General features: G+C 41.6%; 2 protein-coding genes across 2 annotated transcripts in view; both read left to right on the forward strand.

Annotated features, from left to right (window-relative positions):
• Positions 1-11,825, forward strand: part of RABL3 (RAB, member of RAS oncogene family like 3) — a 32,822-nt gene extending 20,997 nt beyond the window's left edge. The window contains exons 5-8 of the mRNA XM_056554349.1: positions 480-630; positions 1,330-1,401; positions 6,081-6,119; positions 10,953-11,825. Of these exons, the coding sequence (XP_056410324.1) occupies positions 480-630; positions 1,330-1,401; positions 6,081-6,119; positions 10,953-11,012 (322 nt within the window). The 3' untranslated portion in view covers positions 11,013-11,825. The remainder of the gene's footprint in view (positions 1-479; positions 631-1,329; positions 1,402-6,080; positions 6,120-10,952) is intronic.
• Positions 11,826-11,978: 153 nt separating this feature from the next.
• Positions 11,979-13,943, forward strand: part of HGD (homogentisate 1,2-dioxygenase) — a 67,571-nt gene continuing 65,606 nt past the window's right edge. The window contains exon 1 of the mRNA XM_056554345.1: positions 11,979-12,074. Coding sequence (XP_056410320.1) covers positions 12,042-12,074 — 33 coding nt within the window. The 5' untranslated portion in view covers positions 11,979-12,041. The remainder of the gene's footprint in view (positions 12,075-13,943) is intronic.

The following is a 13,943-nucleotide window of genomic DNA, read 5'->3' on the forward strand; positions in this document are numbered from 1 at the left end:
GGGGGTACATAGATATATATATACACTGGGGATACATAGATATATATATATATATACACTGAGGATACATAGATATATATATATACACTGGGGATACATAGATATATATACACACTGAGGGTACATAGATATATATATATATACACTGAGGATACATAGATATATATATATAGATATATATATATATATACACTGAGGATACATAGATATATATATATACACTGGGGATACATAGATATATATATATATACACTGAGGATACATAGATATATATATATAGATATATATATATATATATATACACTGAGGATACATATATATATATATATATATATATACACTGAGGATACATAGATATATATATACACTGGGGATACATAGATATATATATATATATACACTGAGGATACATAGATATATATATATACACTGGGGGTATATAATATATCTGTACATTTCCTGTGTTCTTGTTCCCTCAGGGATTATGACCGGGAGAACTTTGCAGATAACCAGATCCCTCTTCTTATCATCGGCACCAAACTGGACCAGATCCCGGAGACCAAACGGAACGAGGTTCTCACCCGCACGGCCTTCCTGGCTGAGGACTTCAATGCCGAGGAGATAAATCTGGTGAGGAAACTGTTCTTGTCATATCCTCCAGAGCTGCACTCACTATTCTGCTGTTACATCATGTCTTATCCTCCAGAGCTGCACTCACTATTCTGCTGTTACATCATGTCTTATCCTCCAGAGCTGCACTCACTATTCTGCTGGAACATCGTGTCTTATCCTCCAGAGCTGCACTCACTATTCTGCTGTTATATCATGTCTTATCCCCCAGAGCTGCACTCACTATTCTGCTGTTACATCATGTCTTATCCTCCAGAGCTGCACTCACTCTTCTGCTGTTACATCATGTCTTATCCTCCAGAGCTGCACTCACTCTTCTGCTGTTACATCATGTCTTATCCTCCAGAGCTGCACTCACTATTCTGCTGTTACATCATGTCTTATCCTCCAGAGCTGCACTCACTCTTCTGCTGTTACATCATGTCTTATCCTCCAGAGCTGCACTCACTCTTCTGCTGGTTAGGATGTGATCTCTTCCGTTGGTTGTACCTCTGCTGGTTCAGTGTCTGTACAGAGCATTGTTTGGTGCAGTGTAGCAGTTGTTTTCCCTCATATCTGGTATCTCAGGTGTGAGATTAATTCGCTCCCACAGCAAGCAGAGGAAGTGAGACACGAAGTCTATTAGAAAGTATCAGACGCTATACTGTACAGTGACCAACAGGGGGCAGTATAACAGTGTGATTTTCTCCTTCTATACAGGACTGCACTAATACACGGTATCTCGCTGCCGGATCCTCCAACGCTGTCAAACTCAGCAGGTTCTTCGATAAGGTAAAGTGTTAAAGGGACAGTAACCCAAAAATCCAGAGCTTTTATCCGTGCTGGAGCGTTATAAGAGGAGCAGCTGATATCATCACATATGATGTAATATATAGAGGTTATATCAGTACTGGAGCGTTATAAGAGGAGCGGCTGATATCATCACATATGATGTAATATATAGAGGTTATATCAGTACTGGAGCGTTATAAGAGGAGCGGCTGATATCACATATGATGTAATATATAGAGGTTATATCAGTACTGGAGCGTTATAAGAGGAGCGGCTGATATCATCACATATGATGTAATATATAGAGATTATATCAGTACTGGAGCGTTATAAGAGGAGCGGCTGATATCATCACATATGATGTAATATATAGAGATTATATCAGTACTGGAGCGTTATAAGAGGAGCGGCTGATATCATATATGATGTAATATATAGAGATTATATCAGTACTGGAGCGTTATAAGAGGAGCGGCTGATATAATCACATATGATGTAATATATAGAGGTTATATCAGTGCTGGAGTGTTATAAGAGGAGCGGCTGATATCACATATGATGTCATATATAGAGATTATATCAGTACTGGAGCGTTATAAGAGGAGCGGCTGATATCATATATGATGTAATATATAGAGATTATATCAGTACTGGAGCGTTATAAGAGGAGCGGCTGATATAATCACATATGATGTAATATATAGAGGTTATATCAGTACTGGAGCGTTATAAGAGGAGCGGATGATATCACATATGATGTAATATATAGAGATTATATCAGTACTGGAGCGTTATAAGAGGAGCGGCTGATATCATATATGATGTAATATATAGAGATTATATCAGTACTGGAGCGTTATAAGAGGAGCGGCTGATATAATCACATATGATGTAATATATAGAGGTTATATCAGTGCTGGAGTGTTATAAGAGGAGCGGCTGATATCACATATGATGTCATATATAGAGATTATATCAGTACTGGAGCGTTATAAGAGGAGCGGCTGATATCATCACATATGATGTAATATATAGAGATTATATCAGTACTGGAGCGTTATAAGAGGATGATATCAGTCACATATGATGTAATATATAGAGATTATATCAGTACTGGAGCGTTATAAGAGGAGCGGCTGATATCATCACATATGATGTAATATATAGAGGTTATATCAGTACTGGAGCGTTATAAGAGGAGCGGCTGATATCATCACATATGATGTAATATATAGAGATTATATCAGTACTGGAGTGTTATAAGAGAATGATATCAGTCACATATGATGTAATATATAGAGATTATATCAGTACTGGAGCGTTATAAGAGGAGCGGCTGATATCACATATGATGTAATATATAGAGATTATATCAGTACTGGAGCGTTATAAGAGAATGATATCAGTCACATATGATGTAATATATAGAGGTTATATCAGTACTGGAGCGTTATAAGAGGAGCGGCTGATATCATCACATATGATGTAATATATAGAGGTTATATCAGTACTGGAGCGTTATAAGAGAAGCGGCTGATTTCACATATGATGTAATATATAGAGATTATATCAGTACTGGAGCGTTATAAGAGAATGATATCAGTCACATATGATGTAATATATAGAGGTTATATCAGTACTGGAGCGTTATAAGAGGAGCGGCTGATATCATCACATATGATGTAATATATAGAGGTTATATCAGTACTGGAGCGTTATAAGAGAAGCGGCTGATATCACATATGATGTAATATATAGAGATTATATCAGTACTGGAGCGTTATAAGAGGAGCGGCTGATATCACATATGATGTAATATATAGAGGTTATATCAGTACTGGAGCGTTATAAGAGGAGCGGCTGATATCATCACATATGATGTAATATATAGAGGTTATATCAGTACTGGAGCGTTATAAGAGAAGCGGCTGATATCACATATGATGTAATATATAGAGATTATATCAGTACTGGAGCGTTATAAGAGGAGCGGCTGATATCACATATGATGTAATATATAGAGGTTATATCAGTACTGGAGCGTTATAAGAGGAGCGGCTGATATCATCACATATGATGTAATATATAGAGATTATATCAGTACTGGAGCGTTATAAGAGGAGCGGCTGATATCATCACATATGATGCAATATATAGAGGTTATATCAGTACTGGAGCATTATAAGAGGAGCGGCTGATATCATCACATATGATGTAATATATAGAGGTTATATCAGTACTGGAGCGTTATAAGAGGAGCGGCTGATATCAGTCACATATGATGTAATATATAGAGGTTATATCAGTACTGGAGCATTATAAGAGGAGCGGCTGATATCATCACATATGATGTAATATATAGAGGTTATATCAGTACTGGAGCGTTATAAGAGGAGCGGCTGATATCATCACATATGATGTAATATATAGAGATTATATCAGTACTGGAGCGTTATAAGAGGAGCGGCTGATATCACATATGATGTAATATATAGAGGTTATATCAGTACTGGAGCGTTATAAGAGGAGCGGCTGATATCACATATGATGTAATATATAGAGATTATATCAGTACTGGAGCGTTATAAGAGGAGCGGCTGATATCATCACATATGATGTAATATATAGATATTATATCAGTACTGGAGCGTTATAAGAGGAGCGGCTGATATCATCACATATGATGTAATATATAGAGATTATATCAGTACTGGAGCGTTATAAGAGGAGCGGATGATATCACATATGATGTAATATATAGAGATTATATCAGTACTGGAGCGTTATAAGAGGAGCGGCTGATATCATCACATATGATGTAATATATAGAAGTTATATCAGTACTGGAGCGTTATAAGAGGAGCGGCTGATATCAGTCACATATGATGTAATATATAGAGGTTATATCAGTACTGGAGCGTTATAAGAGGAGCGGCTGATATCACATACGATGTAATATATAGAGATTATATCAGTACTGGAGCGTTATAAGAGGAGCGGCTGATATCACATATGATGTAATATATAGAGATTATATCAGTACTGGAGCGTTATAAGAGGAGCGGCTGATATCAGTCACATATGATGTAATATATAGAGGTTATATCAGTACTGGAGCGTTATAAGAGGAGCGGCTGATATCACATATGATGTAATATATAGAGGTTATATCCGTACTGGAGCGTTATAAGAGGAGCGGCTGATATCAGTCACATATGATGTAATATATAGAGATTATATCAGTACTGGAGCGTTATAAGAGGAGCGGCTGATATCATCACATATGATGTAATATATAGAGGTTATAAGAGGAGCGGCTGATATCAGTCACATGATGTAATGTCTCTTCCTTGTGTATTTGCTATAGTAAAGAGTTACCCACAGGCAGGAGAGAGGACACTGTGATCTCTGGGGCCGGGGTCCTCCTGTTATATCACATGGTCGGGTTCCTCCTGTAATATCACATGGTCGGGGTCCTCCTGTAATGTCACATGGTCGGGGTCCTCCTGTAATGTCACATGGTCGGGGTCCTCCTGTAATGTCACATGGTCGGGGTCCTCCTGTAATGTCACATGGTCTGGGTCCTCCTGTAATGTCACATGGTCGGGGTCCTCCTGTAATGTCACATGGTCGGGGTCCTCCTGTAATGTCACATGGTCGGGGTCCTCCTGTAATGTCACATGGTCGGGGTCCTCCTGTAATGTCACATGGTCGGGGTCCTCCTGTAATGTCACATGGTCGGGGTCCTCCTGTAATGTCACATGGTCGGGGTCCTCCTGTAATGTCACATGGTCGGGGTCCTCCTGTAATGTCACATGGTCGGGGTCCTCCTGTAATGTCACATGGTCGGGGTCCTCCTGTAATGTCACATGGTCGGGGTCTTCCTGTAATGTCACATGGTCGGGGTCCTCCTGTAATGTCACATGGTCGTCGATGGTCGGGGTCCTCCTGTAATGTCACATGGTCGTCGATGGTCGGGGTCCTCCTGTAATGTCACATGGTCGGGGTCCTCCTGTAATGTCACAAGGTCGGGGTCCTCCTGTAATGTCACAAGGTCGGGGTCCTCCTGTAATGTCACATGGTCGGGGTCCCCCTGTAATGTTACATGGTCGGGATCCTCCTGTAATGTTACATGGTCGGGGTCCTCCTGTAATGTCACATGGTTGGGGTCCTCCTGTAATGTCACATGGTCGGGGTCCTCCTGTAATGTCACATGGTCGGGGTCCTCCTGTAATGTCACATGGTCGGGGTCCTCCTGTAATGTCACATGGTCGGGGTCCTCCTGTAATGTCACATGGTCGTCGATGGTCGGGGTCCTCCTGTAATGTCACATGGTCGTCGATGGTCGGGGTCCTCCTGTAATGTCACATGGTCGTCGATGGTCGGGGTCCTCCTGTAATGTCACACGGTCGGGGTCCTCCTGTAATGTCACATGGTCGTCGATGGTCGGGGTCCTCCTGTAATGTCACATGGTCGGGGTCCTCCTGTAATGTCACACGGTCGGGGTCCTCCTGTAATGTCACACGGTCGGGGTCCTCCTGTAATGTCACATGGTCGGGGTCCTCCTGTAATGTCACATGGTCGAGGTCCTCCTGTAATGTCACATGGTCGGGGTCCTCCTGTAATGTCACATGGTCGGGGTCCTCTCTCACTTCATAGGATTTTCTTCTGTGTTTCAGGTGATAGAGAAAAGATACTTTACACGGGACGGGAACGCAGTAAGTGACTCATGATATATCTATTATATATCACTGATCCTGTATTATATATCACTGATCCTGTATTATATATCACTGATCCTGTATTATATATCACTGATCCCGTATTATATATCACTGATCCTGTATTATATATCACTGATCCCGTATTATATATCACTGATCCTGTATTATATATCATATCTGCACCTCTATTATATATCACTGATCCTGTATTATATATCATATCTGCACCTCTATTATATATCACTGATCCTGTATTATATATCATATCTGCACCTCTATTATATATCACTGATCCTGTATTATATATCACTGATCCTGTATTATATATCACTGATCCTGTATTATATATCATATCTGCACCTCTATTATATATCACTGATCCTGTATTATATATCACTGATCCTGTATTATATTTCACTGATCCTGTATTATATATCACTGATCCTGTATTATACATCATATCTGCACCTCTATTATATATCACTGATCCTGTATTATATAAATCATATCCGCACCTCTATTATATATCACTGATCCTGTATTATATATCATATCTGCACCTCTATTATATATCACTGATCCTGTATTATATATATCATATCCGCACCTCTATTACATATCACTGATCCTGTATTATATATCACTGATCCTGTATTATATATCACTGATCCTGTATTATATATCATATCTGCACCTCTATTATACATCATATCTGCACCTCTATTATATATCACTGATCCTGTATTATACATCATATCTGCACCTCTATTATATATCACTGATCCTGTATTATACATCATATCTGCACCTCTATTATATATCACTGATCCTGTATTATATATATCATATCCGCACCTCTATTATATATCACTGATCCTGTATTATATATATCATATCCCCACCTCTATTATATATCACTGATCCTGTATTATATATATCATATCCGCACCTCTATTATATATCACTGATCCTGTATTATATATCACTGATCCTGTATTATATATCATATCCCCACCTCTATTATATATCACTGATCCTGTATTATATATATCATATCCCCACCTCTATTATATATCACTGATCCTGTATTATACATCATATCTGCACCTCTATTATATATCACTGATCCTGTATTATATATATCATATCCGCACCTCTATTATATATCACTGATCCTGTATTATATATATCATATCCCCACCTCTATTATATATCACTGATCCTGTATTATATATATCATATCCGCACCTCTATTATATATCACTGATCCTGTATTATATATCACTGATCCTGTATTATATATCATATCCCCACCTCTATTATATATCACTGATCCTGTATTATATATATCATATCCCCACCTCTATTATATATCACTGATCCTGTATTATATATATAATATCCGCACCTCTATTATATATCACTGATCCTGTATTTAACCTCAAATCTGCACCTCTATTATATATCACTGATCCTGTATTATATATCATTTCTGCACCTCTATTATATATCACTGATCCTGTATTATATATCATTTCTGCACCTCTATTATATATCACTGATCCTGTATTATATATCATATCTGCACCTCTATTATATATCACTGATCCTGTATTATACATCATATCTGCACCTCTATTATATATCACTGATCCTGTATTATACCTCATATCTGCACCTCCATTATATATCACTGATCCTGTATTATACCTCATATCTGCACCTCTATTATATATCACTGATCCTGTATTATACCTCATATCTGCACCTCTATTATATATTACTGATCCTGTATTATATATCACTGATCCTCTATTATATCACTGATCCTATATTATACATGATATCTGCACCTCTACTGATCCCATATCCTATATCCTGATCCCATATCCTATATCCTGATCCCATATCCTATATCCTGATCCCATATCCTATATCCTGATCCCATAAACCTATATCCTGATCCCGTATCCTATATCCTGATCCCGTATTATACATCATATCTGCACCTCTATTATATATAACTGATCCTGTATTATATTTCACTGATCCTGTATTATATATCATATCTGCACCTCTATTATATATCACTGATCCTGTATTATATATCATATCTGCACCTCTATTATATATCACTGGTCCTGTATTATATATCACTGATCCTGTATTATATCACTGATCCTGTATTGTACATCATATCTGCACCTCTATTATATATCACTGATCCTGTATTATATATCACTGATCCTGTATTATATCACTGATCCTATATTATACATCATATCTGCACCTCTACTGATCCCATATCCTATATCCTGATCCCGTATCCTATATCCTGATCCCATATCCTGATCCCGTATCCTATATCCTGATCCCATATCCTGATCCCGTATCCTATATACTGATCCTATATCCTGATCCCGTATCCTATATCCTGATTCCTTATCCTATATACTGATCCTGTATCCTGATACCGTATCCTATATACTGATACCGTATCCTATATACTGATCCCGTATCCTATATCCTGATCCCGTATCCTATATCCTGATCCCGTATCCTATATCCTGATCCCGTATCCTATATCCTGATCCCGTATCCTATATCCTGATCCCGTATCCTATATCCTGATCCCGTATCCTTTATCCTGATCCTGTATCCTATATCCTGATCCCATATCCTATATCCTGATCCTGTATTATATATCACTGATCCTGTATTATATCACTGATCCTGTATTATATATCATATCTGCACCTCTATTATATATCACTGATCTTGTATTATATATCACTGATCCTGTATTATATATCACTGATCCTGTATTATATATCATATCAGCACCTCTATTATATATCACTGATCCTGTATTATATATCATATCTGCACCTCTATTATATATAACTGATCCTGTATTATATATCACTGATCCTGTATTATATCACTGATCTTGTATTATATATCATATCTGCACCTCTATTATATATCACTGATCCTGTATTATATATCACTGATCCTGTATTATATCACTGATCCTCTATTATATATCACTGATCCTATATTATACATCATATCTGCACCTCTACTGATCCCATATCCTATATCCTGATCCCGTATCCTATATCCTGATCCCGTATCCTATATACTGATCCCATATACTGATCCTGTATCCTATATCCTGATCCCGTATCCTATATCCTGATTCCTTATCCTATATACTGATCCCATATCCTGATCCCATATCCTGTATCCTGATCCCTTATCCTATATACTGATCCCGTATCCTATATCCTGATCCCGTATCCTATATCCTGATCCCGTATCCTATATCCTGATCCCGTATCCTATATCCTGATCCCGTATCCTATATCCTGATCCTGTATCCTATATCCTGAACCCGTATCCTATATCCTGATCCTGTATCCTGATCCTGTATTATATATAACTGATCCTGTATTATATATCACTGATCCTGTATTATATATCACTGATCCTGTATTATATCACTGGTCCTGTATTATATATCACTGATCCTGTATTATATCACTGATCCTGTATTATATATCATATCTGCACCTCTATTATATATCACTGATATTGTATTATATATCACTGATCCTGTATTATATATCACTGATCCTGTATTATATATCATATCTGCACCTCTATTATATATAACTGATCCTGTATTATATATCACTGATCCTGTATTATATATCACATCTGCACCTCTATTATATATAACTGATCCTGTATTATATATCACTGATCTTGTATTATATATCACTGATCCTGTATTATATATCACTGATCCTGTATTATATATATCATATCTGCACCTCTATTATATATCACTGATCCTGTATTATATATCACTGATCCTGTATTATATATCATATCTGCACCTCTATTATATATAACTGATCCTGTATTTTATATCACTGATCTTGTATTATATATCATATCTGCACCTCTATTATATATCACTGATCCTGTATAATATCACTGATCCTGTATTATATATCACTGATCCTATATTATACATCATATCTGCACCTCTACTGATCCCGTATCCTATATCCTGATCCCGTATCCTATATCCTGACCCCGTATCCTATATCCTGATCCCGTATCCTATATCCTGATCCCGTATCCTATATCCTGATCCCATATCCTATATCCTGATCCAATATCCTATATACTGATCCCATATACTGATCCTGTATCCTATATCCTGATCCCGTATCCTATATCCTGATTCCTTATCCTATATACTGATCCCATATCCTATATCCTGATCCCATATCCTATATACTGATACCGTATCCTATATCCTGATCCCGTATCCTATATCCTGATCCCGTATCCTATATCCTGATCCCGTATCCTATATCCTGATCCCGTATCCTATATCCTGATCCCATATCCTATATCCCGATCCCGTATCCTATATACTGATCCAATATACTGATCATGTATCCTATATCCTGATCCCGTATCCTATATACTGATCCCGTACACTATGTTCATGTAGAGAAGTTTCTCTCGTATTGCGCAGTTCTTACATCTGATCCCTCCCGGATCTGCGCGCTCAGTACATTCAGGGATCAGGCTGTTCGCTCTGGCAGATGACGCGGCTGCCATCTTGTGCGATCCATCTGGGAGTGCGGGGGGCCCCCTGGTGCTGAGCTCTGCACATTCCTGGAGGGGCACAGATGGCAGCAGATAATTGCGCCCGCGCTGACACCGTGTTTTTCTGCTACGTTCACAGATTTCCTTCTCCATCCGTGTTAACCCCGACCTCACCAGACTCCTCTTCCCTTTTAGATGCCGGGATTCCCAGATCGGAAGAGATTTGGCTCCTTTAAGAGTCTACACTACGACTGAGCGGAAGATATCAGAAGGGGGCGCTCTAAGGACCAATATGGATGTAACCAGCATCTGGTGGAAAACAAAGATTATTACCGGATCGACTCCGGACTCAGAGATGTAAAAATGTATTCTCTATAATGTAATGTTATGGAGGGACTCTGCCTGTACCACTGTCTATAGTAGAGTTTCCCAATCAGGGTGCCTCCAGCTGTTGCAAAACTACAACTCCCAGCATGCCTGGACAGCCATTGGCAAAGGCTGGAGGCACCCTGGTTGGGAAACACTGGTCTATAGTGTAATGTTATGGAGGGACTTTGCCTTTACTACTGTCTATAGAAGAGTTTCCCAACCAGGGTGCCTCCAGCTGTTGCAAAACTACAATAGCATGCCTCGACAGCCATTGGCAAAGGCTGGAGGCACCCTGGTTGGGAAATACCGGTCTATAGTGTAATGTTATGGAGGGACACTGCCTATACCACTGTCTTTAGAAGAGTTTCCCAACCAGGGTGCCTCCAGCTGTTGCAAAACTACAACTCCCAGCCCGGACAGCCAAAGGCTGTCCGGGCATGCTGGCAGTTGTAGTTTTGCAACAGCTGGAGGCACCCTGGTTGGGAAACACTGGTCTATGGTGTAATGTTATGGAGGGACTCTGCCTGTACCGTGTGTATCACCTGTTATATGTAGAAGATGAATCTATATTCTACTTCAGAGCTGCACTCACGATTCTGCTGAAGCTTGTGGACTGATCTACCTACCAGGTTACAGCAGTGGCTGCTGGGAGATGTTGTTCATCTGCTTTACTCTTCATAAATAAACCTGTCATTCTGGGCTGAGTCTTGGTGACTTTGGACCATGTGATCATGCCGGCCCCTGACCGGGGGGGGGGGGGGGTTGGTATTGTGGCGCCTGGCCTGTACATTGGTAACCATCCGTCATGATTGGTCACATGACCTGGGGGCGGGATCATGGTCTGTACAGTATCTTCTGTGCTCCTGACTCCAGGCCCGGACTGATGTCCTGTTAGGTCGCCCACATTGTTAGTCTATGGGCCGACAGCTTCTCTACACAGCAGTGACAGTGGGTATGCAGAGGGGCGGGGGTACACTGCAATATAAAGAATGGAGCAGGGTCTTCAAACCAGGGTGCCTCCAGCTGTTGCAAAACTACAACTCCCAGCATGCCCGGACAGCCGTTGGCTCGAGGCACCCTGGTTTGGAAACACTGGGATGGAGGATGAGGGCAAAGCACTTTTTGTTTAATAGCTGGGATTATAGTTGGCGTATACTCTTTGCTGCCAGAGGGGGCGCCACAACAATGTTATCACCCAGCTCTTTGTGCATTAAAATTAAAAAGGTTTAAAATGATGTGATGAGAGCACCCCCTGCTGGCAGGTCACCACTTCCTAACCACTTCCTATTTCTGCTGGTTGTGGCGCCCCCTGCTGGCAGGTCACCACTTCCTATTTCTGCTGGTTGTGGCGCCCCCTGCTGGCAGGTCACCACTTCCTAACCACTTCCTATTTCTGCTGGTTGTGGCGCCCCCTGCTGGCAGGTCACCACTTCCTAACCACTTCCTATTTCTGCTGGTTGTGGCGCCCCCTCCTGGCAGGTCACCACTTTCTATTTTTGTTGGCTGTGACGCACCCTGCTGGCAGGTCACCACTTTCTATTTTTGTTGGCTGTGACGCACCCTGCTGGCAGGTCACCACTTCCTATTTCTGCTTGCTGTGGCACCCCCTCCTGGCAGGTCACCACTTCCTATTTCTGCTGGTTGTGGCGCCCCCTACTGGCAGGTCGCCACTTCCTATTTCTGACAGCCGTGGTGCCCCCTACTGGCAGGTCACCACATCCTATTTCTGCTGGCTGTGGCGCCCCCTGCTGGCAGGTCACCACTTCCTATTTCTGCTGGTTGTGGCGCCCCCTGCTGGCAGGTCACCACTTCCTATTTTTGTTGGCTGTGGCGCCCCCTGCTGGCAGGTCACCACTTCCTATTTCTACTGGCTGTGGCGCCCCCTGCTGGCAGGTCACCACTTCCTATTTTTGTTGGCTGTGGCGCCCCCTACTGGCAGGTCACCACTTCCTATTTTTGTTGGCTGTGGCGCCCCCTGCTGGCAGGTTACCACTTTCTATTTTTGTTGGCTGTGTCGCCCCCTGCTGGCAGGTCACCACTTCCTATTTCTGACAGCCATGGCGCCCCCTACTGGCAGGTCACCACTTCCTATTTCTGCTGGCTGTGGCGCCCCCTACTGGCAGGTCACCACTTCCTGTTCCTGCTTGGCTGTGGTGCCCCCTGCTGGCAGGTCACCACTTCCTAATTCTGTTGGCTGTGGCGCCCCCTGCTGGCAGGTCACCACTTCCTATTTCTGCTGGCTGTGGCGCCCCCTGCTGGCAGGTCACCACTTCCTATTTTTGTTGGTTGTGGCGCCCCCTGCTGGCAGGTCACCACTTCCTATTTTTGTTGGCTGTGGCGCCCCCTGCTGGCAGGTCACCACTTCCTATTTTTGTTGGCTGTGGCGCCCCCTGCTGGCAGGTCACCACTTCCTAATTCTGTTGGCTGTGCCGCCCCCTGCTGGCAGGTCACCACTTCCTATTTCTGCTGGCTGTGGCGCCCCCTGCTGGCAGGTCACCACTTCCTATTTTTGTTGGTTGTGGCGCCCCCTGCTGGCAGGTCACCACTTCCTATTTCTGCTGGTTGTGGCGCCCCCTGCTGGCAGGTCACCACTTCCTATTTTTGTTGGCTGTGGCGCCCCCTGCTGGCAGGTCACCACTTCCTATTTTTGTTGGCTGTGGCGCCCCCTGCTGGCAGGTCACCACTTCCTATTTTTGTTGGCTGTGGCGCCCCCTGCTGGCAGGTCACCACTTCCTAATTCTGTTGGCTGTGCCGCCCCCTGCTGGCAGGTCACCACTTCCTATTTCTGCTGGCTGTGGCGCCCCCTGCTGGCAGGTC

Source organism: Hyla sarda, unplaced genomic scaffold (assembly GCF_029499605.1).
Source record: "Hyla sarda isolate aHylSar1 unplaced genomic scaffold, aHylSar1.hap1 scaffold_68, whole genome shotgun sequence".
Taxonomy (NCBI): Eukaryota; Metazoa; Chordata; class Amphibia; order Anura; family Hylidae; genus Hyla; species Hyla sarda.